The sequence below is a fragment of the Pinus tabuliformis genome, chromosome 7 (assembly GCF_031772625.1).
Source record: "Pinus tabuliformis cultivar Carrire ecotype Pingquan chromosome 7, CPIR1, whole genome shotgun sequence".
Taxonomy (NCBI): Eukaryota; Viridiplantae; Streptophyta; class Pinopsida; order Pinales; family Pinaceae; genus Pinus; species Pinus tabuliformis.
In genome coordinates this window covers 1,600,244,998-1,600,269,148 of record NC_142293.1, presented here as the reverse complement: position 1 = coordinate 1,600,269,148, position 24,151 = coordinate 1,600,244,998, and the positions used below count along the sequence as shown (strand labels likewise).

At 38.5% G+C, this 24,151-nt stretch overlaps 2 protein-coding genes across 2 annotated transcripts; both read right to left on the bottom strand.

The window, feature by feature from the left end:
• Positions 1-10,885: 10,885 nt before the first annotated feature.
• LOC149254246 (disease resistance protein RML1A-like) lies at positions 10,886-11,908 on the bottom strand. Its single transcript, XM_089454736.1, has one exon. The coding sequence runs from the start codon at positions 11,906-11,908 to the stop codon at positions 11,021-11,023; it is 888 nt and encodes a 295-aa protein (XP_089310862.1). The 3' UTR covers positions 10,886-11,020.
• A 1,270-nt stretch (positions 11,909-13,178) lies between these two features.
• Positions 13,179-20,820, bottom strand: LOC149254245 (disease resistance protein RPV1-like). Its single transcript, XM_089454735.1, has 5 exons — positions 20,224-20,820; positions 19,021-20,107; positions 18,640-18,906; positions 17,783-18,504; positions 13,179-13,197 (listed from the first exon to the last, which is right to left on the bottom strand). Exons 1-5 carry the CDS (start codon positions 20,733-20,735, stop codon positions 13,179-13,181), a joined length of 2,607 nt encoding a protein of 868 aa, XP_089310861.1. The 5' UTR covers positions 20,736-20,820.
• Positions 20,821-24,151: the final 3,331 nt, after the last annotated feature.

The following is a 24,151-nucleotide window of genomic DNA, read 5'->3' as shown; positions in this document are numbered from 1 at the left end:
ACACAAAAATTAGTAATTAATAGAAATGAAAGTTACTAAACAACCCACAATAAGACCTCAACCAATCATCTTACAAATAAATTAATAAATAATAATAAAAAATAACAAAAAAATGAATTCTTAATGTTAAACTATAGATAAGTGATATCAATTTTTTGTCAAAGACAAACTAATACCCAGTTAAAAGAAAAATTGAATGAGTTATAATAAATTAATTATTGTTTCATTACATATGGTTTATTAATTGACAATAAAATGATAAAAATGATAGGATTGAAAGGTATAAGAATAAATATAAAATAATAAAATGGAAAGGTGATAAGTGGACCATTAAATGAATTAAATGAGTTACTGCATAGTGTTGAAAGTGTTAAATGGTTTGTCCTAAACATTAATTAGCATTGACTAAAGCAAAAAATGAAATTGCTTATTATTTGAATTTGTGTAAATAATAACATTTTAAGTTATAAAGATAAATGTGTAAGAATTTGGATGTTTTTTGGGATAATTTCATTTTATTTAAAAGTAGTTTCTGTCTTCTCCCATGAAGTTTAAATTAGAGATTTGACGACCACTAAACCCCATACAAACCAATTAGTCTATACTAATAACCACCTCAATCTTTATCAAATTTTTTTCATATTTATTTTAGTTTTTAATAAATAAATCTTTGTTAATTATTAAAAAAATAATATTATTGAAAAAATTCACAACATTAACCATTTTAAATTCTATATACATTGTTTCTTAAGTATATGCTAATTATTAGGATAAAATCCTGTAATGATTAAGAATTTTTTTAATTTGTGAAAAATTAATACTAGATGTTTATTTATATCAATTATGGAAATTATTAGAACTTTGGGTTGGGTTGGGTTGAGTTGCTTTGTCCATAAAACAAAGAGTCTCATTTATCACAACACTAAATACTAAGCCACATGCTTGTGTGTTGATCGTTATAATTTTAGGTTTGTGTATTTTGGGTCACGTGGAAATGAGTTATTTTTTAAGTCTTTTGTTACTTATTGTTGTATTCAATGTAGTTAATTTCAAAATTGTTTTAGATAGTAAGTAGATATTCATCTTAAACCCTTACTCCACTTCACTACTTTATTCTTCTTTCTTGTGAATGTATTGAATATAGATGAGATTCTTCTAACGAACTTATTATGGTAAATTACTCAAATAACCTACCACATTTCTTCCTATCGCATCTGTATTCGGGATGATATAGTCACATGGCTTCAATTTTCAGTGATTAATCAATTTGTCCCCTGCACCACTGATACGAAGGTTGGAATCACCCTCCTAAGGATGTTTCTTTTAGCACGAAGGTTGGAATCACCCTCCTAAGGATGTTTCTTTTACCACAAAAATGATTGGATGGCCTTTTTGTGCCTAGGAAAGGGAGTGGATTTTATATCCTTAACCCTTTCTATATTGATTTGTATTCCTTGGGAAGAGAGAATGCATCCAACAACTTGCTTTCCACAATCCTAGTTAATAATTTCTTTGGATATATATATATATATATATGCCAAAATTTTGATATCAAGCAAACAACTTGACTTGCTTACCTACTAATTGAATGGATTTCAATCCATGAATAATATAGTTCAAATCATTAGAACCCTAAACCCATCCACATTAGGCCTCCCTCCACCTCTAATTAAACTAAAAGATTTTGTGCCACACCACATCATCGAAATTCACTATATGCAGATAATAATACAACTCAAATTGGTAGAACCATAATTCCATACACATTCACCCGAGTCCCTCCACGTCTAATTTAACTAAAAAAGTTTTTACAACAAGCAATCATCAAAATCCACTCTATGTAGAGTCATGGAATGGGTAAGCATGTGCATGACTAGTTGGAGTCTCTCCATGCACATGGCTACTGTAACTTTTTTGGAGAAGACTACAAAAATGGTAGTCCCATCTAGGAGGGAATGAGAAAACATAATTTTTTCAAGTTGTTAAAGAAATGATAAGCTCAAACTAAGGAAAGCCCAGTCCATGCACCTAGCGAGCTTGACATCACAAGTTGCTTATACTTCTTGGTTTTTTTTTCAGTCCTTATTCTTTTCACTGATATGGGTAGCATTTTGAATTAATATGGTAGGCCTTACCATAAACCAAAATGGCTAGCACAATTATGTCTTTATTCAACGAATGTCCCCTCATACTTTGAGTAAAGCAATGGGGTTCAAAAGGAGGGAAGAGATTGATAAGTTGATACGACGTTAGACTAGGATTGTGTTGGCATTATGTTTCAAAGTGTTGTCCTTGATGGCAACTCACTCAGAGGTTGGTACAGGTGCTCAGAGGTTGGTACAGGTGATGGCAACTTGATCAGAGGACAGATCTCAGTACAGCAGGACAAGAAAGAGATATACGCAGGTTCAGCAAGGAGAATCCGCGTGTACACGCAGGTTGGCTTCAGTAAAAGCGCGTACATGTGAAAAGTACCCTTGGTCCGTGGTAGTTAGACCTTGGAAGTTGTGCCTATGGTTTTTGGACCATAATGTCTCAACGGACGTGTTGATCCCTAGTTTCGAGGTTGATGGTATTGTGTTTCTATGGTTTTGGCTCTTGGTATTGAACAAGGCCTAAAGCTATATAAGGAGAAGATCACTAGGCAAAGAAGTATGGATTGTGAGTGGCTGACGCAGTGAGAGGATCTGGCATTGTTGGTTATCTGTTCGGGACGCTTGGTAAGGGTCGGATCTGACAGCAAAGGCAGAAGTAATCATTTCTAGATCTGCACGCGGGTTGCCTTTGGAGAAAGCGCGTATACACGCGGTTTTGGTACAGTGAAGTAGCGTATGCATGATAAGGGTTGATATTTCAGGTTGTTGCTGATTCTGGTGGTTGTTGCAGAGTTCTAGATTCTGGTTTGGGTTCTGTGTTCTTGATGACCGGGTTTCAGTGATTCGGTATTGGGTTGTTTAATGAATTATGATGCAAGTATAAGTTGATGATTGTATTGCGGTAATGTTTGCTTTGTACTCTTGGATCCAGTCTGAAAATTGATGAAACGTGGTCCCTGAAGGTTGTAGGGTCAGCACCTACGTACTAGTAAATGGATCAGCTAGTACAAGAGCTGAGGGGGTTGTAGCTCCCTTCCAAAAGTAGTTGGAAAACGAGAGAGAGGGTTGTAGCCCTCTGCAGGTTGTAGCCTGCATACTGGTAAAGGACTGTACCAGTATATTGTAAAAGAAGTTTCTCATTAAAGAAAGAAAGAGACGAATTGCAGCAGGTGGTTTTCACCCACATTGGGTTTCCACCTTATATCATGGTGTTCATGTGTGTGGCTCTTGTGTGATGATTCTGTTCTGTTATACTGCACCTGTTTACTGCTAAATTGCTTAATAATGTTCTGATGCATTTACTGAAGATAAGATTAACTGAATCATAAGATATCTGCATATACGCTAGTTGCTTTAGACACAGTCGCGTGTACACGCTGGTTCACTTAACAGAAGTCGCGTATATGTTTCTGAGTAGGAAATTGAAAAGGTTTTTCTGATAATACTGATTCACCCCCCCTCTCAGTATTATTTCCAACAATTGGTATCAGAGCAGGTCCTTCAGAGGAAGCTTGATCGCTTGAAGGAAAAGATCCATCAAAATGGCTAATCCAGAAAGAGAGGCACACATCAGGCCACCAGTCTTTGACGGGAACAATTTTACTCACTGGAAGATAAGAACCACTGCATATCTACAGTCTCAAGGAGCAGAAGTTTGGGGACTCATAGAAGGAGGATACAATTTCCCATCAGCAACTCCTACAGATCCAGCAGAGAAAAAGCAATATGAGCTCAATGCCAAAGTAGTTAATATCCTATTGAGTATTTTGACTCAATCAGAATTTATGAAGATCATGCATCTCAAATCAGCTAAGGAAATATGGGACAAAATCATTACAAGTTACGAAGGAGATGATCAGGTAAAAATAGCGAAGCTTCAAACTCTCAGAATCCGGTATGAAACTCTTAAGATGCGAAGTAATGAAAGCGTAGCTAATTATTTCCTGCGTATGGATGAGATTGTGAATTGTATGAGGGATCTGGGTGAAGAATTTGAGGAAGTTGTCTTAGTTCAAAAGGTTTTGAGATCTCTGTCTACTAAATTTGATTCTAAAGTATCTGCCGTAGAAGAAAAGGAGAATGTGCGAAAATTTACCATGTCACAGCTTCACGGGATCTTAACTGCTTTTGAAATGCGACTAGAGGTACCACCAGAGGCCGCATTCGAAGTGTCAGAGGAAGAAGATGAGGTAAATTTTGTCAAGAATCTTGAACGTGGAACTGGACGGTTCAAAGATAAGCTGCCTTTCAAATGTTTTCTATGTGGTAGAGTTGGTCACTATGCTGCTAGATGTCCTCATAACAAAGAAAGGATATATGAAGAAGATGGTAGAAGCTATTATTCCCATATTAAAAGTTCATTTAATGATAGTGAAGATATTAGAAGTCTCATGGCGCACAAGAAGAAGAATGCTTCATCCAATGATAGCGAGGATATTAAAAGTCTCATGGCACATGAAGAGAAGAATGCAGAAACTGAAGAAGCTGCCAAATTAAAAGAACTATTGGAAACAGAAACCAGGGTAAGGGAGAAATTGCAGGATATAGCAAAAGATCAGAGCACAACTATTCAGAGACTTGAATCAAAGATCCTCTCTCTAAAAGAAGATCTTGAAGATCAAGAACATGAAGTGATCAAACTAAAGCGACAAGTAGAAGAAGGGAGAAAAGTTGAAGAAGACCTAAGGAAGCAGTATCTGAAAAAGGAAGAACAACATCAAGTTGAGGTAAATATCTTGAAAGGTAAACTAGAAGAAAAGGATAAGCTTTTACGATTTCAAGATAGTTCTAAAGTCTTGGATGATATTCTTAATAGTCAAAGATCTCCTGCTATCAAGACTGGTCTTGGTTTTCATGAATATGTTGAAGGTGAATCTAGTTCACAAGGTGAGACAAGAAACTCTAATGAGAAATCTGAAATGCTCAAGGAACAACCAAGAAAAGAAATTCCTCAAGGAAGATCCTTTACTCCTAACTATGGACGTGATAGACGATTATTTCCTCCGCTGAATAAAGTTGAATGTTATGTATGTCATAATCTTGGACATGTTGCAGCCAGATGCAGAAGTAGAATGGTTCAAGAAAGATCATCTCATCCCAGGTATTTCAGAGGGTATTGCTTTGCCTGTAATGCATATGGACACAAAGCATTTGATTGTGATAGAAGGAACATGAAAAATATAAGGTGTTATACATGCAACAACTATGGGCATAAAGCAAGGGAATGCAGAAGCAGATTTCAAAATTCAAGACAAGGGGACCATACATCATCACAGTTGCAGGAATTGAAGAAGACAGAGACAGAAAGGTGTGGGATAACTCAGACAGCTGACATAACAGACACAGGGGAATCTGAAAGTGATGAAATTCAGTATTCCATCCTGCATACGCTGATATAATGAAGACAAGTCGCGTATATACGCGAGTTACAGGCTGCAAAGTCGCGTATATGAAGATAGGGCAGCAGAACAGACCTAGGTTCAGTCATGGTTGGCTCAGGCTCAGGGGGAGCAGAACAGACTCAGGAAATGGTTCAGACATGGTTGGCTCACACTCAGGGGGAGAATATTCTTCAAATAATTCATTGTTGGCACTATGGTTAGAAGTTGATGATACATCTTGTTGTTTGATCAAAGGAATGATGATGCTTATGATACAGATCTGAATGGCTGGTCTTAGAACTTGCATCTGCTCAAGGGGAGCGTGGATAGATTGGTACACTTTGGCATATACAAAGGGGGAGCCAAATCAGAAACTTCAGCATGTACTCAGGGGGAGTATGGACAGCAGTATGGACAGTAGAAGGTATACCAAAGAAGAGCATATCTTGGTACGCCCTTTGCCCTTGATGTCAAAGGGGGAGAATGACTTGGTGTGGTGGTTGCCATCAAGTCCAAAAGGGGAGATTGTTGGCATTATGTTTCAAAGTGTTGTCCTTGATGGCAACTCACTCAGAGGTTGGTACAGGTGCTCAGAGGTTGGTACAGGTGATGGCAACTTGATCAGAGGACAGATCTCAGTACAGCAGGACAAGAAAGAGATATACGCAGGTTCAGCAAGGAGAATCCGCGTGTACACGCAGGTTGGCTTCAGTAAAAGCGCGTACATGTGAAAAGTACCCTTGGTCCGTGGTAGTTAGACCTTGGAAGTTGTGCCTATGGTTTTTGGACCATAATGTCTCAACGGACGTGTTGATCCCTAGTTTCGAGGTTGATGGTATTGTGTTTCTATGGTTTTGGCTCTTGGTATTGAACAAGGCCTAAAGCTATATAAGGAGAAGATCACTAGGCAAAGAAGTATGGATTGTGAGTGGCTGACGCAGTGAGAGGATCTGGCATTGTTGGTTATCTGTTCGGGACGCTTGGTAAGGGTCGGATCTGACAGCAAAGGAAGAAGTAATCATTTCTAGATCTGCACGCGGGTTGCCTTTGGAGAAAGCGCGTATACACGCGGTTTTGGTACAGTGAAGTAGCGTATGCATGATAAGGGTTGATATTTCAGGTTGTTGCTGATTCTGGTGGTTGTTGCAGAGTTCTAGATTCTGGTTTGGGTTCTGTGTTCTTGATGACAGGGTTTCAGTGATTCGGTATTGGGTTGTTTAATGAATTATGATGCAAGTATAAGTTGATGATTGTATTGCGGTAATGTTTACTTTGTACTCTTGGATCCAGTCTGAAAATTGATGAAACGTGGTCCCTGAAGGTTGTAGGGTCAGCACCTACGTACTAGTAAATGGATCAGCTAGTACAAGAGCTGAGGGGGTTGTAGCTCCCTTCCAAAAGTAGTTGGAAAACGAGAGAGAGGGTTGTAGCCCTCTGCAGGTTGTAGCCTGCATACTGGTAAAGGACTGTACCAGTATATTGTAAAAGAAGTTTCTCATTAAAGAAAGAAAGAGACGAATTGCAGCAGGTGGTTTTCACCCACATTGGGTTTCCACCTTATATCATGGTGTTCATGTGTGTGGCTCTTGTGTGATGATTCTGTTCTGTTATACTGCACCTGTTTACTGCTAAATTGCTTAATAATGTTCTGATGCATTTACTGAAGATAAGATTAACTGAATCATAAGATATCTGCATATACGCTAGTTGCTTTAGACACAGTCGCGTGTACACGCTGGTTCACTTAACAGAAGTCGCGTATATGTTTCTGAGTAGGAAATTGAAAAGGTTTTTCTGATAATACTGATTCACCCCCCCTCTCAGTATTATTTCCAACAGATTGGTGTACATTTGAAAACTTTAAAAATATTAAGTGTTGAAAGAAAGAATAGATGAAAACCATATCTAAAATAAAACCACATAGAGTTGTATCTATTGTGCAGTGGGCACCTTATCTATTACCAGTGGATGAAATTAAGAAAGCATAGACCTTCGAGGGCAGCTCCTCAAACATTAGAAAGCCACTTAAAAAATACAATACATCACCCCACCATATAAATAAACCCTCGAATGATCTTTATATGAATCCAATGACTATTACAAACATGAAGTAATTGCTATAATCAAAATGAAGAGAAAGACAAGAGATCAAAGAACTCATTGTGTACACCATGCACAACAATAGCCACAAATATGATGAGGAGAGAAAATATGCATAAGCCCTACTCAACAGACCCAGGGAAAAAATCCCATTTGGAGGAAACCTGCATTCAATCAATGGGTATATAGAGACTACCAAAATTTAGAGCATGCATCTGTCTCACACTCTTTTAAAAAATATCAGTTGGTATTTAATCAGAGCATTGTAGTCATTATTATGCAGTAAATGAATAGGTGACCGAGTTAACTCTCTCTGGCAGAGGAAGTCAATTTGTCTTGACCAAGTTAGATGTCCACAACTGAGGAAGTCTTTGTCTTGGCCAGTAGTTGTCCGCGACAGAGGAACTCTGGATTTAGTTGACCTTTGCTTTTATCTTAAATTATTTTTCAAATAGGTCGTTTGCTTTTGTCTTAAATTCTAGAGATAGTTTGGTTTTGTCAGGGTGATTTTGTATTAAATTATCTTTAGAATTGGTTGTCTTAAATTTTATATTAAAAATAATTAAAATAAAGCAATAATTAAAATAAAACAATAGCTATTTAAGACAAAATATTTCTTAAACCCTTTTGTGTAGTAGTGTTAGCAAGCATATTTCTCATCGATATAGTTTACCATAAACTGATCCCTTAGGGACCCTCCCAACATCTACTTGTAGATAAGCATAACTTCCTTGGATTAACCTAGTAGAGAAACCAAGTTCTTATGATTAATTCTAGAAGGAAGATCAACTTGTTCATCAAGTAAAATAAAATAACATGCATGAATTATAAATACATATAGTACTCATAAGTGGATACATAATCCAAATTAAATTGTATTATATGATTAAATAAATAAAGAAATATATGAGAATCACCTCATTCAAGAACTCTTGAACTCCGAGTTGGAGAACTGTGAGAGCACTTTTATTGCTATGTTTTTTCTTCTGGGCAATTCATCTAAGAGCACCGATCCAAATCCCCCTCGCCCAGTCTCCTGACTAAAGCTTTGTGTGGTCGCTATCATATGTTCAGAGTAACAAAATCTCAGAAACAGATACAGTTCACAACTCTTCCTATAGTATCCTCATTAACCAGAATTCCTAAGGGTGACGCCTCTGAGCTTTTATAAAACAGTAACTACAGGCTCAAAACAAGGAAAGATGGCTAAAACAGGAGAAGCATAAGGTATGACGAAAGTTTAGGCTGATCAAAATCCGCAGAGTCAGGGGGAAGTTGCGGAAGAGGGAATGTCTGAAACTTGCGAAACCCACATTACCTTTGACCAATACGGTGTCTGTGAGTGACACGTCTGGGTCTGTGGATCAAGCATCGACCATATCTGTGCACGTAGCCTTCTGCCTTGAGCGACTTCAGATGTTGAATGACACGTTTGAGCCTGGAGATTCAAGCGTCAACCTCTGTGGTGCACGTAGCCTTCATGCGACCATCCTTCGATTGTTCTGGATTCAAGTCTTACTCTTATTGGGTAGAAATGGCAATCATTTCATCCTGATTTGCCGATCAGCAGTGCTCTCCACTCGGCGCTCCGCTGTCCAAAGTAGAGCAAGTTTACCCCCATACTCTACCTTATGTAATACATTCCATGCTATTGGATATGGGTGTATTTCTGTCCATTGAATTCAGAAAATTTGGAACGTTAAAACTGCATCACCTACTCCAAGAGGTTGAATTGTATGTGGATTGTTCTTATATGCATGGTTTAATAAGTTGTAAATTTGTGTAAAAATTAATAGAATTAATGGAAATTTTGGTATGATTTTTATAAAATTTCAATTTTTTTTTTAGAAATTTTAATTACAGTTATTAAACAAGATTTGGGTATTTAAGAGTACTCAGAAATCATTATAGCTGTAGCTTGAAATTTTGGATGCTTCAGAATTTTTAACGATGTTAAATCCATTTCAAAATCAAACCAAAATTGAAGTACTCCTACTTTTAAAATTTTTAAGGAAAAAATAATTGATTCTAAAAAAATTATTAAAAAAATGAATGATTCTGAAAAGTTTTGGCTCTCCCAACAAATTTGCCGTCCCTTTAGAGAACGCCTGTTCTGATATAATCCTGCCTATATGTAACGACGTTACGGCTGATTCTGGTACAGATGATTTTAATATCATTACCAAACTTCCAATAAATGTAATATCATATTCTATTGGCCATAAATATCATTACTAGCATTTTCGATATGTTTTTCCAGCGGTGGTACACGACTGTCTATAGTTTAAAGATTCAGTTTATTCAGAGTTGTCAGAAGAGGGGTCGACCCAAAACCTGGAGATTAACCATATTGTTTTTTATTTCTGAAAATTAGAGAAATTTGGTTATATTTTGGAAAAATTAATAGAGATTTTAGTAAATTTAAGTTAAAACTATTAAATTATAAGATTTTAGATGATCATTTAAAAGTTTTTGATACTGCTAAATTTATTTTTATTTTCAAAAACATAATTTAAACACTGTCCTCGTAAAAAAAATTACCTTAATTTTAGGGACTTCGGCGAATCCAGACAATTCTTCCGCGTGAACACATAGGTATACTCAGGCATTGTAAATCGTAAACTGATAAATACTTCTGCGCATGATGCTCTCGAGGATCCAACCAAAACATGAAGCAGTAGGAATGACGAGGTTCCACTATATCAGTGGTCAAATTTATAATGTTTGTTAACAGTTATAGAGACATCCCATGTGCAGCTGAAGCCCCTGGGTAACACTACCAAATCGTTAGCACCGAACTCAAACGTATTCATAAGATCACACCTTTCCCCTCACCAGATAACACGTTTCCTCTGCATCAAATGTCAGGTGAAACCTGCCATAACCTTACTCCCACAAAGCTTCTACTGTGTCTTCAAATATGGAAAAGCCCTCCTGGCTGGAGCACAGCATTACCATATCCATTTGATAGAAAAAGCCCTCTTTGCAGGAGCAGGATTACCATACCCGTGTTACAGAAGACCAAATTGTTTTTTCTGACATATCAATTGACACTTGCAGTTGCACTTAGCTTTCGCCCCCAATCAAATCATCCTTTTTGGAAAACTTTAATCAAATCCATCGTTTTGGGAAAAAAACATTGAAATTTATGCTTTATGAGTTACATTAAGAAAAATAATATAGCTTAGGGAAAAATTACATGAAACCTAAAAGATTCACAACATAATAATTTAAATAATATTACATCTCTTCTATAATGTACTGGACTAAATGTAGAATAATCATTTTTATATTTTCAATATATCTATTATCTTCTAATAAAATAACTTAATTCCATTTGGAAATTAACCATAACCATGGAGCAAAATTAACTCCCAAATAACAACAATCAAATAAGGGATAAACCCAATTTGAGAAATAGCACTCTACTAAATAATGTCTTAATTAAACGCCCTCGAAGCAGAACCCATTTCTTTGGCGCAGCAGCTCCACTACTCCGTCACTCCACTGTAGTTTGGGACATTCTTTGACATCAAGCTTCCACAACGACACACAATGGTGGATGCCTTCTAGCTCTTCTAACTCAGAACACCCTTTAACCACTAGATTCTGGAACTTTGTCAGCTGCCCCAATCCCCTTATGCCCTTCAACTTCACACATCTATTTGCATCCAGTATGCTCAGAGATACCAATGTTTCAATGCTGGGCAACTCCTCCAACTCTCTGCAACCAGAAATGTCCAGTGTTTGAAGTCTTGCAAGGCCATAAATCTGATCTATTCTTCTCAAATTACGACAATCACTGAAGCTTAAATCTATGAGTGTATGTGGCAATGTTCGAACCTCCACCACATTATTGCAGTCACTGATGGTAAGATGTCGAAGGTTGACGCATACACCTTGACCAAATGATATCTCTGATATCCCTGTTCCAGAAACCTGTAACTGTTTTAGCCGCGGAAGTATGATGCCTTCCTCTAACAACGGACAATCTTTTACAGTCAACTCAATCAACTGATCTAACAGTCCAAGCAAAGGCGGCAGAGATCTCAAGCTATCACATGCACAAACCTGCAATTCCTTCAAGTTTCTTAAGTAGGTACATAGTGAAGGTGGCAGCGTCTCCAACAAGGGGCTTCCTACTTCCAGAACTTCCAAAAGGCTTGCCTCTCCAATTGCATCTGGCAATTCTCTTAAATTTGTACCTCTCAAACGTAACTGTTTAAGGGACCTCTGATGTGCCACTTGTGGAGGCAGTATTGGAATTCTCAAGCAACCAGACAGATTTATGTGTTGAAAATATAATTTCAACTGCGATCGCCGATATCGCATCGGCAAAATGAAGTGAAGGAATTATAAAGGAGCCTTTGTGTTTGCGATAAGCGATCGCCGATATCGCATCGGCAAAGTCGAAGTGAAGGAATTATAAAGGAGCTTTTGTGTTTCCGATAAGCGATCGCCGATATCGCATCGGCACATCGCTATCGGCAATGTCATAGAGTCGGGGTCTTTGACATGAGAAAAGTTGCGATGCGATGCAAATAAAGTCAATGGTTAAAGTACAGGTCAGCAGCAAATAAATTTGACGTGAAGTAAAAGTTCCTTTACCGCCAGTAAATGTCAGTAAAACAGTAAATGCAATTTACTGTGGGTTGGTAAGTTTTGGTGAAGTTTTTAATTTTATTTCAGCGGGAGTATGGGCAAATTTAAAGAATGGTATGGGCAAGTCATCGCCCTATCTTTATTTTTTTTTGGTATATGTTTCTAGTGAGTGCTCATTTTTGCAGATGAGTGAATTGCACATGAAATTAAAAATGTGAATGATAACGCACAGCAGTGTGTAAAAAGATAGAACCAGTTGATGTAATTTTGTGTAGGGAAAAACCATGTGTGGTTTTGCACAGCAGTGCATAAAGGAAATGGTGGAGCATTGTAAAACGAAGGTGCAGTAAAAGCGAAAAACCATGTGTGGTTTTGCACAGCAGTGCATGAAGAAAAGAAAAGGTGAGAGCACATCTGTAAATTTTTTTTTATTTAACTGGAAGTGAAGAAAAGTAAAACACCGCAAGCAGGGGAGGCATATAATTTTCTTGGGTAAGCATGTGTAAATTTTGTTTTTACAGCAGCATGTAAAAGAAGGTTTTTACACCAGTGAATGTAAAAGGGGTTTTACTGCAGTAAACCCAGCACAGTAATTTCTCAGGTGAAAACAGAGTTTTTGCTGAATGTAAATTTTCTTTGAAAATCCCTCTGAGTGAAAGAGGATGAAGTTTGTATCAGGCTTTGTATTTTAATCAATAGAAATATTTTTTATGGCTGTGTAATACTCTGTTATGAGTAGATTTGTTTTAAAAGGCTTCCCTGTGCAAAAGATCCTGGAACATTGGAACAGTGGAAACAGAGCATTGGCTCTGTGGTGTTAGAATGTCTGGTTTTGGTATTTCCCATCGAAAAATACCCAACAGTGGTATCAGAGCTAGTCCAGGCTCTTTGATGGTGACAGAGCAGGTTCATGCTCTTTGAAGACTCAAAGAAGCTGAAGGAAGGTGTGGTTGCAGCAGAGAAAGCTTCTCCAGCAGTGTGAAGTTTCAGCCAAAGGGATTCAGGTATTTCCCAAGTTTCTGAGTTATTATTAAAGACAGTCAGTTGTTTTAAAAAAAACACAGTCAAGTATTAGAAGCCCAGATAAGAATGGCAAGGTCAAAGAAGAAAGCCTCCAAGCCTGTTAAAAATGTGTCTCCCCCTTCTACTAAACTTGAAGGCAATCCATTAGAATACATTCTATTTGAAACCCCAAAGTTTGATGGAAACTTTGATGTATGGGAAATAATGATGAGGGCTTTCCTAATGTCTGAGGGGATTGAAGTCTGGGAGTCAGTGATTGATGACAGCAAGATGGATAAAGAATCCATGGAGTATGATGCACAAGCAGCAAAACTAATCTTGGATGGACTCCCTGATTCTGTGAAGAGGAATCTAGGAAAATATACATCAGCAAAGGATATATGGGATAGACTGCATGACCTTCATGCAAAGGGAGCACTGACCATGACAATGAGTCAAGAAGAACCCATCATAGAAGCTGAGAATGAAAAGCTTGACCTCATCAAGCTTCAAGTAAAGGAAAGGGATGAAGAGCTAGCCAAGCTCAAGAAGGAGCTTGACCAATGCAAGAAGAAACATCATGAAGAAGTCATATTTATGACAAATCAGCTGAATGAAGCAAAGAAGCAGGCAGATGCCTTGACAAGTCAACTTGAACAAAGGCACATGAGAGTGAATAAGCTTGTAGAAGAGATTGGACAATACAAGGTAGAGGTATCCTCCCTTAAGTCCGAACTACAAGAAGCCAAGAAGCAGGCACAAGGAGCCGAAAAGAAAATGAAGAGCAGTCAAGCAAAAGATGAAGAAATTTCCAAAATGAAGACAGATATTATCTCCTTCAAAATAGTAGCAGCTGAAGCTACTCGTAGCAAGGAAGAAATTGAGGGACAACTAGCAAAGAAAAATAATGAATGTGAAAAGTTAGAAGAAGAGATTGTCCTCCTCAGGAAGAAGGTTGAAGGGATGAAAAAAATGATGAAGAGCTCTCAAGCTTTGGATGACATGCTCAGCTATCACAGATCTCCATTTGATAAATCAGGACTTGGGTATGTAGGTGAACCCTCAAACAAGGATGAGGATGTTTTAAGCAAAGGAGATGTGAAGAAGCCAGAAAGAGATGGTGATGCTCCTAGTTCCAGCAAAGGCAAGGAGAAAAATGAAGGCAGCAATAGAAGAAATCCTGCTCCAAGTAGAAAATCAGCTTCAAGAAGAAATGTAGCTGATGGCAAGAAGGCAAGAGACAATGATCATCAAAGGATCTCAAGGCAGCAAGGCTTCAGAAGTACATCAAGGAAACCTCCATCTCCCAGGTACCAAAGTTCATTTTATGGTTATTGTTATGCTTGCTCAAACTTTGGTCACATGGCAAAAGAATGTAGAACATTTCATAAAGATAAATGTTGTGGTCTCCGAAAACCTCCAAGAGACAATTTTAGAAGAAATCATGAAATGTCATTCATGAAAAATGTAGAATGTTTCAAGTGTCATAACATTGGGCATATGACACGAGATTGTAACTTGACATGGGCTCTTACACAAGCTAGACCCATGCAAAAGAAGAAATCTACACAAGTATGGAGAAGGAAGGAAAGGCAATCTGAAAACCCCTTGAACTCCCCAGTGGATCTAAATTTATTCTGAGAAAACTTGCCAAAAGAAGACAAGCACACATTAAAGGGGAGCTTGTAATTTTTTCTTGCTGAACTGTATTAACAGTCACTTCTTGATGAATTTTTTTATAAAGAAAAATATGAAGTTAAATCTGCCATAACAGCAGAGAAGAAAAGGGGACAACGCTCAAATGTGAAGTGCAACAGCGCAATAAGAAAAGTATGCAAAGCATGGAGACCCTCACAGCAGTGGGAAGATAGAACACAAAACAGCAGTTTGGAAATTTTTTTTGTGGAGCACATGGATTAGAATGAACAACAGTTTGAAATGTTTTTGTGGTGCACATGCATTGAAATGCATAGCAATGGAAGGTAGTTTCCTTTTATGTAGTATGAGAGAATATACTCACAGCAGAGTGAGTATAATACACAGCAGATGAAATGTTTTGTATTGGGAATGAAAATGCAAAGCAGTGAGAAGAAAATGAGAAGGCAAAACGCAGCAGAGCGTAAATGCCCAGTGGCTGAGAATGCAATGAAATTTCTCACACAACAGTAAAAAAATGTAATGTTTTTCTTCATATGCAATGCAGCATGCAAAGAAATGCATAAAGAAAAACAGGGACAGCAGATTTTTAATGCACATGGATGAATGAGAATGTGTATGGCAGCAGAAAAATGAAAGGAACTGCACAGCAGTGCATTGTGTAATTAAAAAAAATGAAACTGAAGATTGTGTGAAGAAAGGGTGTAAAAGGAAAAGGCAGCAGCCCGTGTTATTTTCTGTTGTGTGGAGAATGCAGCGCAAAACAGCGTGAGGATGATTTCTCTCTATGTGCAAGTAATGGAGAGTAAAGAGTTAGTGTATGAGCACACAACAATATGATGAAACAAAAGGCAGCCACAGTGCAAATTGCAGAGGCAACGCAACAGCAAATAAAAACCCAGGGATGACAGTCCATGGTTATGGGTATGGACAGCAGTGAATAAAAAAATGCAGCAGCAGGAAGTTATGGACAGCAGCATGATGGCAAGAAGGAGAAGCACACAACGATGCAAACAAGAAAGATGCAGCAACATTAAAGTTTTGTTGAAGGAATGAGATGTAATGGACAGCAGCACATGCAAAAGAAATTTTCCTTACAGCAGTAAAGGTAAATGTAATGAATTTGTTGTTCATTGAATTGAAATGCAATATATGCAACAACAGTGAGTGTAAGAAATGTTTACACAAAGCAGTGTAAATTTGTAAATTGGGACAGCGTAATTGTTCCAAGAAAGACAAAGTATTTTGTCTTTGAAAAGTGCAGAAGCAGTGCAAGTGTCGACACAGCAGTGTGAGGTAGACACAGTAAAGAAGATGGCACAACAGTGCAGCAGAGAATATGCAGCAGCATAAAAGAACATCGTAATAAGTTTGCACACACAGCAGTGCAATGGTTGTTTGTTTTGGAACTGCATTTGAAGCAGTCATTTGGTGAAACCCTCTATTGAAGAGGAAGGTGCTTTTAAGCACATTGTCATTAGTGAATCCCTCTGTAATGAGGAAGGTGCTCTTAAGCACAGTCACATGGTGAATCCCTCTGTCATGAGGAAGGTGCTCTTAAGCACAGTTTCAGGTGAATCCCTCTATTAAGAGGAAGACAACTTTGTTTGTTTATGAACTGCAGCAGAAGCAGTTGGTGAATCCCTCTATGCGAGGAAGATTGGTGAACCCCTCTATGTGAGGAAGATATTCTTGTAACAGCAGTTAGTGAATCCCTCCATGTGAGGAAGTGTTTGGGTATGATTGAATGCCCGACAGTTGAAATTAAAGGGGAGTGTTGAAAATATAATTTCAACTGCGATCGCCGATATCGCATCGGCAAAATGAAGTGAAGGAATTATAAAGGAGCCTTTGTGTTTGCGATAAGCGATCGCCGATATCGCATCGGCAAAGTCGAAGTGAAGGAATTATAAAGGAGCTTTTGTGTTTCCGATAAGCGATCGCCGATATCGCATCGGCGCATCGCTATCGGCAATGTCATAGAGTCGGGGTCTTTGACATGAGAAAAGTTGCGATGCGATGCAAATAAAGTCAATGGTTAAAGTACAGGTCAGCAGCAAATAAATTTGACGTGAAGTAAAAGTTCCTTTACCGCCAGTAAATGTCAGTAAAACAGTAAATGCAATTTACTGTGGGTTGGTAAGTTTTGGTGAAGTTTTTAATTTTATTTCAGCGGGAGTATGGGCAAATTTAAAGAATGGTATGGGCAAGTCATCGCCCTATCTTTATTTTTTTTGGTATATGTTTCTAGTGAGTGCTCATTTTTGCAGATGAGTGAATTGCACATGAAATTAAAAATGTGAATGATAACGCACAGCAGTGTGTAAAAAGATAGAACCAGTTGATGTAATTTTGTGTAGGGAAAAACCATGTGTGGTTTTGCACAGCAGTGCATAAAGGAAATGGTGGAGCATTGTAAAACGAAGGTGCAGTAAAAGCGAAAAACCATGTGTGGTTTTGCACAGCAGTGCATGAAGAAAAGAAAAGGTGAGAGCACATCTGTAAATTTTTTTTTATTTAACTGGAAGTGAAGAAAAGTAAAACACCGCAAGCAGGGGAGGCATATAATTTTCTTGGGTAAGCATGTGTAAATTTTGTTTTTACAGCAGCATGTAAAAGAAGGTTTTTACACCAGTGAATGTAAAAGGGGTTTTACTGCAGTAAACCCAGCACAGTAATTTCTCAGGTGAAAACAGAGTTTTTGCTGAATGTAAATTTTCTTTGAAAATCCCTCTGAGTGAAAGAGGATGAAGTTTGTATCAGGCTTTGTATTTTAATCAATAGAAATATTTTTTATGGCTGTGTAATACTCTGTTATGAGTAGATTTGTTTTAAAAGGCTTCCCTGTGCAAAAGATCCTGGAACATTGGAACAGTGGAAACAGAGCATTGGCTCTGTGGTGTTAGAATGTCTGGTTTTGGTATTTCCCATCGAAAAATACCCAACATTATGCGCTCAAGTGTGTTGATATCTCCTAGTGTTTCGCTGGACATGACTAAATAAATACAATCCTCCAAATTTAGAGAGCGGAGATTAGTTAATTGACAAAAGGAGTCCGGCAACCTCTCCAAACTGTAGCACTTAGACAGCTGAATGTGGTGGAGGTTGGTCAAATTACCCAGAGAATCTGGCAGCCAGCGCAAAGCGGAGCATTCGTACAGCTGGATGTGGTGGAGGTTGCTTAAATTTCCAATAGATTCTGGCAGGCTCGCCAAAGCGGAGCACTGAGATAGCTGGATATGCTGGAGGTTGATTAAATTGCCAAAAGATTCTGGCAACCTCTCCAGAGCGGAGCACTGGGACAACTGGATGTGCTCGAGGTTAGTTAAATTACCAAAGCTTTCCGGTAGTGACTTCAAAGGGCAGATCTGACTAGACAGCTGCAGGGTTGAACTACCAGAAGATTCCGACAGCCTCTCCAAAGCGTAGCACTGAGATAATTGACACTGAGACAGCTGGTTGGTTGAATTGCCAAAGCTCTTCTCCAGTGACTTCATTTCTGTGAAACTTTCCGACACCCGTGGAACATTCTGAGGTCTAGATGGAAAAGGGATGCCCATGCCAGCAACACCAATTGCGAACCGCTTTAAGTGCTTCAGCCGCCCTATAGAATTTGGAATGGAGTCCAAGGGGCTCTCAATCTGTAACTCCCGCAACTCTAAAGGTGCCTGCAGAATGTTCACATGTATGGTCATTCTCTTCCAAAGAAATTTTACCCTTAGAACATATTGGAGATCCTACCCTACAATATGAATATCAGTAGCAAATAAACACTCAATTTAATTCAACGCATCCTAAGTTACCTGCGAATCATTTTCCCACAGTCTTCTCAATTGCATCCCTTGAACTTCTAGAACCCTCAAATTCCTCATTGAAATCGAGGAAGGCAGGAAAGAATAGGGACAGTTGTTCCAACGCAGCCATACAAGATTTGGAGACTGAACGTTGGTCAAAATGCGGTCCACGAGATCATGCTCAGTATCAAGAAGTTGCAACCTCCCCATATGAATGCCGTCCACTGCAACATTGTCCTCATCAAGAACCATTCTAATTCCCCTCACGGTTCTTAACTGTACATTCTCCAAACAGATACTGATTACCCATTATTTCTTGTAAAATGATGGAAGAATTGAAAAAATAGAAAATGATTGAGAATTAACCGGATTGAATGATTTAGCACTTACCGGTTGCTGCAACAAAACGTCCATGGTGTTCTCTGTGCAACGCCAAAGACGAGGCGGCAAGCTTGGATCCTCAGCAATATCTCTCCCTATATCTCTGAGGTGGTCATGCATTTGCATATCATTTTTACTGTCCACTTCTACAAGACACATGCTCCTTAAATATCGAAACCCGAGCCTACCATGCCAGCGTGATCCGTTCCATATTCTTATAGCCTTATCCATGTTCTGTCCTTTAAAAAAACATGCAATATCTAAGAATATATCTTTTTGTTGTCTATTGAGCGAGTCATAACTTCTTCTAAGTGTCTCCTGTATCTCAGAGGGAAGTATTTGTTGAAGAATCGACAATTCGTCTTCCCAGTCAGATTTTTCTTTCCCACAAAGAAGTGCCCCAATTACTTTCAAAGATAGAGGCAATCCGTCACAAATTTGTAAGAATTTGTTTGTCAGCTCTTCGAATCCTGGGACTGGAGAGGGTTGGTTGAAGGCATGGGAGCAGAAAAGCTCCCGGGAGTGTTGTGTCGCAATCCCCCTTAGGTTGTATATTGACGACTCTTCGATTCTTGAGCTTATGAGAACATCTTTGTTCCTAGATGTAATCAATATTAGGCTATGGCAGTGAAGAACAGTTCCAATCGGCAGCAGTGCATCTAACTGATTCACATCATCTACATCATCTAAAACTATCAAGGCTTTAGAAGATGAGAGATGCTCCCGGAGCATCTCAGCAACATTGTTTGTTGGATAATACGCTCCTGTCAAGCTCTGAAGAAGTTTACACTGCAACGAATTTGAAGTGCCCTTATGTGCATTATCTCTAACATCATATAAAAAACAGGATTTACTATAATCTGGATTTTTCCTATTGAAAATTTCTTTTGCTAAGGTGGTCTTTCCTACACCACCTAACCCCACGATCCCCAAGATCTGAGGTTTCCCGCTTTGCTGTAGCTGCAATAGGACAGTATTTTCTATATCGTTTACTTTATCATCCAAACCTATTGGATATGTAGCGACCTCCAGTGCTGGTTTTTTCACCTTTGATAGCACCAGTTCAACTAACTTGTCTAACAACTCTCCCTCATCTCTGGTTATTCACAAGAAAATAAATAGAACGAATGAGAAAAGGAAGTCTATCCAAATATCTTGCAACATAAAATAACAAAAATAATACAGTAGCCAAAGAAGAATTTGAGTTCTCACCCGTTAAATGCATCGAGCTCCAAACCGCTTATTCCTGAGACACGAGAAAGAGCATTTCTCCAATTTTCAATCGTGATGGGGTCGTACCGCGACCTCTCTTCACCAGTATGAGGGTCACGCGTAGGCTTTCTTGCGAGGTTATCTAGGGCTTCACCATACTTGCCCGTCGTCCGCCTAACCTCAGTTGGGCTCACATGGTAGAAAACTGGAATAATGGGCGCCCCTGAGTCCAACATCAGGATGAGTTCATTTAGGCACCACTCTGAGTCAGCATATCCGGGAGACAAAATGGCCACATGTACAGAGGCCGATTGAATAACATGTTCAATCTGAGGAGCGAAATAGTCTCCCCGTTGTAATTCAGGCTGATCCAGAAACACTTTCAATCCAAATGAAGAAAGACGCCGATACAGATGGCTGGCAAAAGTTTTCTTTACATCCACACCACGATGACTTAGGAAGACATCGTAGTTCAAGTTGGATGTAGCAGCGGTGGAGGAGGATGCAGCCATTGCCGATTGGAAAACAGAAATGGAGATAATTCTGAATGATGTTCGATGCTACGAAGCAACTAGCGACGGAGAAAATTAGGTAGGAATATGATGAGAAGAGCAAAATTTTTGTAAAGGATTGCAATGAAAAATGAGAAATTTATAGCCATTAAACACTTAGAGAGATACATATTCCCACCGGTCAATACGATAAACCGGAGGCTCTCATTGAGAGTCAAATGTTGCAACGCGTTTTATGTGGCATGAAAACGACCGCTACATTTATGCTGGTGGGTGAAGTGAATTTGGTATACAACTGGACATGGATGGTGTCTAGTAATTGAGAAGATGGGCCCCTGGTTGGTCTGGAATTGGACTTTACGTATAACGTTTTTCGTTTTGTTTTGTTCTTTCTGTGTTTTTTTCGTTAATGGTGAGGAAATTTTTTGAAATTAGACAAGTTTTTGAAACGGTAAATCTAATGCATAAGTATTTAATTCATGAATTTTAAGGAGCAATTTAAATAGAGACTAATTTTGAAAATCTGTCTTTAGTTACCGCACCTATTTTAATGGTCATTTTTGGTGATAAGTTGTAAATAAGATTTTTATAAATACAAAAGAAATACAGAGACGGGACTAAACTATTCCCATTTCGAAAATTCTTCTTCTAAATATTACTACCTATAGGTCACATTAAAAAATTCTATAAAAAGTATAAACACCAAAAATATCAGACAAATCCATAAAAAAAATACAAAAGAACAAACAACAAATCCATCATCAAATTTTTTCCAGTTGCCTAGCAAAATAAATTTAAAATTCCAGAACTGTTGAAGTATCTTTGCCTTTCGCATGTGCAGGACGACAGAATATGGAGTGGTACTCGCACAATATGCAAAGCACGAGATGCTCCACCGCGTCGGTAAAAGCAGAAGCCCACAAAATGTGATGGCACTTGACAGCACTGATGGAATGTGTGTTTCAACGCGTTTTTACTGCCATGAAAACGACTTTTTTTTTTCCAGAAAGAAAAAAAACATCATAGATTTATATTAAGGATATGTAAAGATTTAGATACAAAAACTGTAAGAGACTGTTTGCCTGTAGGTGAAGTGAATTTGGTATACTAATGGATATTGTAAATATATAACCATTATTAAGCATTATGCGATAAAGTTTATATAATAATTAGTACTTGAGGCTTAACTTAAATATAGTTTAATTAAATAAAATAATAATAAAAATAAAAATTTCATCACAAAAATAAAACAATTACTAAAATATTATATTATTGAATATTATCACAAAAAATCAAGAAATATAATCAATTTATATATATATATATATATATAATTGTTTATAAATTTATTAAAATATATTTTTAATATAATAATAAGTCATTTTAAATTGAAAATATTGTGAAAAAATATAATTCATGAAAATAGAAATAATAGAAAAAAAAATCAAAATAAAAAAGAAATAAAACTAAAAACAAAAAATTAGTAATTAATAAAAATAGAAGTTATTAAACAACCCATAATAAGACCTCAACCAATCACTTTACAAATAAATTAATTTAAATAATAATAAAAAATAACAAAAAAAAAAATTCTAATGTTAAACTATGGATAAGTGTCATAAATTTTTGGTCAAAGACAAACTAATACCCAATCAAAAGAAAAATTGAATGCGTTATAATAAACTAATTATTTTTTCATTACATATGTTTTATTAATTGACAATAAAATGATAAAAATGATAAGATCTAAAGGTATAAGAATAAATATAAAATAATGGCTAAGATGTTGGCGCTGGAGATGGTTCTCTCCTGCCCCCGCCTCTGAAGCCCTGCTCGTCCCCGTCGAGCCTTGGCAGCCCTGCTGCCGAGCTTGCTGGCCCTTCCGAGCTCCCTCCGCTGCGCCCCTCTGCTTTCCTGGGCCTCCTGCCCGTTTTTTGCGTTTGGCTCGCCCTGTGGTAGCACCCCGTCGCTGCTCTTTTTTTCTGGGCCTCCTGCCCTCTCCCTCTCGCTTTTGCCTGAGCCCTCTTTTCAATGGATCCTCACGATCCATCCCAGCCCGATTTTGAGAAAGCCTTCGCTTCTCTCGTCCCCGAAGATAATGCTGAGCGGATTCGACCTTCTGCCTCCAAATTTATCAAAAAGCTTGATGAAATCCCAGAAATTCCTCTTCCTCTCTCTCTTCCAAGGAGATCTGCTGTAGCCCTAGCTGAGCGCGGTTTGGTTGGCCAGTTCACGGGCCTTTGGCCCTCCCCTCGAGCTGTACAACGATGGGTGGAAAGAAATTGGAACGCCATGGTCCAAGGGAAAATTGCCATAAGGTTCTGCGGCAGAGGATTCTATACATTCCTCTTTGAATCAATAGATGATCGCAATCTTATATTCAGGAATGGGCCATATTTTATGGATTCAAGAGGTCTTTATCTCAATCGTTGGACCCCGGGCTTTGATCCTGAAATGGATGTTCCCAATGCTGTCCCTGTTTGGGTTCGTCTTCCACATCTGCCGCTTCACTGCTGGGCCGATGAAACTGTACGAGCAATAGGAAATGCTATAGGTAAATATGTGGACAGATCTGAACCAAAGGAAAATATGTATGCATGCGCGAGGATTTGTGTGGAGGTAGACTTGGGCAAAGGTCTTCCAGAGGCAGTCAAACTCAGAGTGGATCAGTGGACGCATATTCAGCAGGTGGACTATGAACAACTCCCCTTCAAGTGTAAGGTATGTCACGAGTATGGTCATTTTGCGAATAGGTGCCCTAAATCTAAACCAGAAATCAATAATACTATGTCTGAAACTCAAGAGGAAGAATGGGAAGTAGTAAGGAAAAAAAAGAAGTCCAACCCTCCCCCCGAGTCCAAAGAACCTCTCTCCGGAACCCATCTCTCCTCCCCTGTCTTCCCCTCATCCTCCAACCCCTTTGGATCTCTTGCATCAGAGGAACCTCCTTCACCCCCCCCTTCCCCCATAGGCCCCAGAACCTCCCCCTCCTCCCCCCACTGTGCTTCCCCTCCACACTCTGCTGATAGGAGCTTATCCAAAAATAAATCGAAAGTGACCAATGATGGCCCTCATTCTGAACAGCCAGTATTGACCCGCATTGAGCCCCCCTTGGTCTCTTCGAATCCAGCTCAGTCAGTTCCCGGACTGCAGCCTATAAGAACTACCAGAAGTTCCTCCAAAGATCTTGGTGCATCCGGTGACATCTACAAGAAATCTGGGCCAGGCAGAAAATCAGCCAAGCAGCACCGGGAAGAAAGTTCGCAAAAGGACATAGCTCTAGGGATTCAAACCCCTATGGACTCCTTCATTACAGGTTCCCAAGAGAAAGATACAGCAACCAAAGAACTTGAGAGGCGAGCACCTCCTCGATCGAATGTCTTATGATGAAGCTTTTATCTTGGAATAGCAGGGGT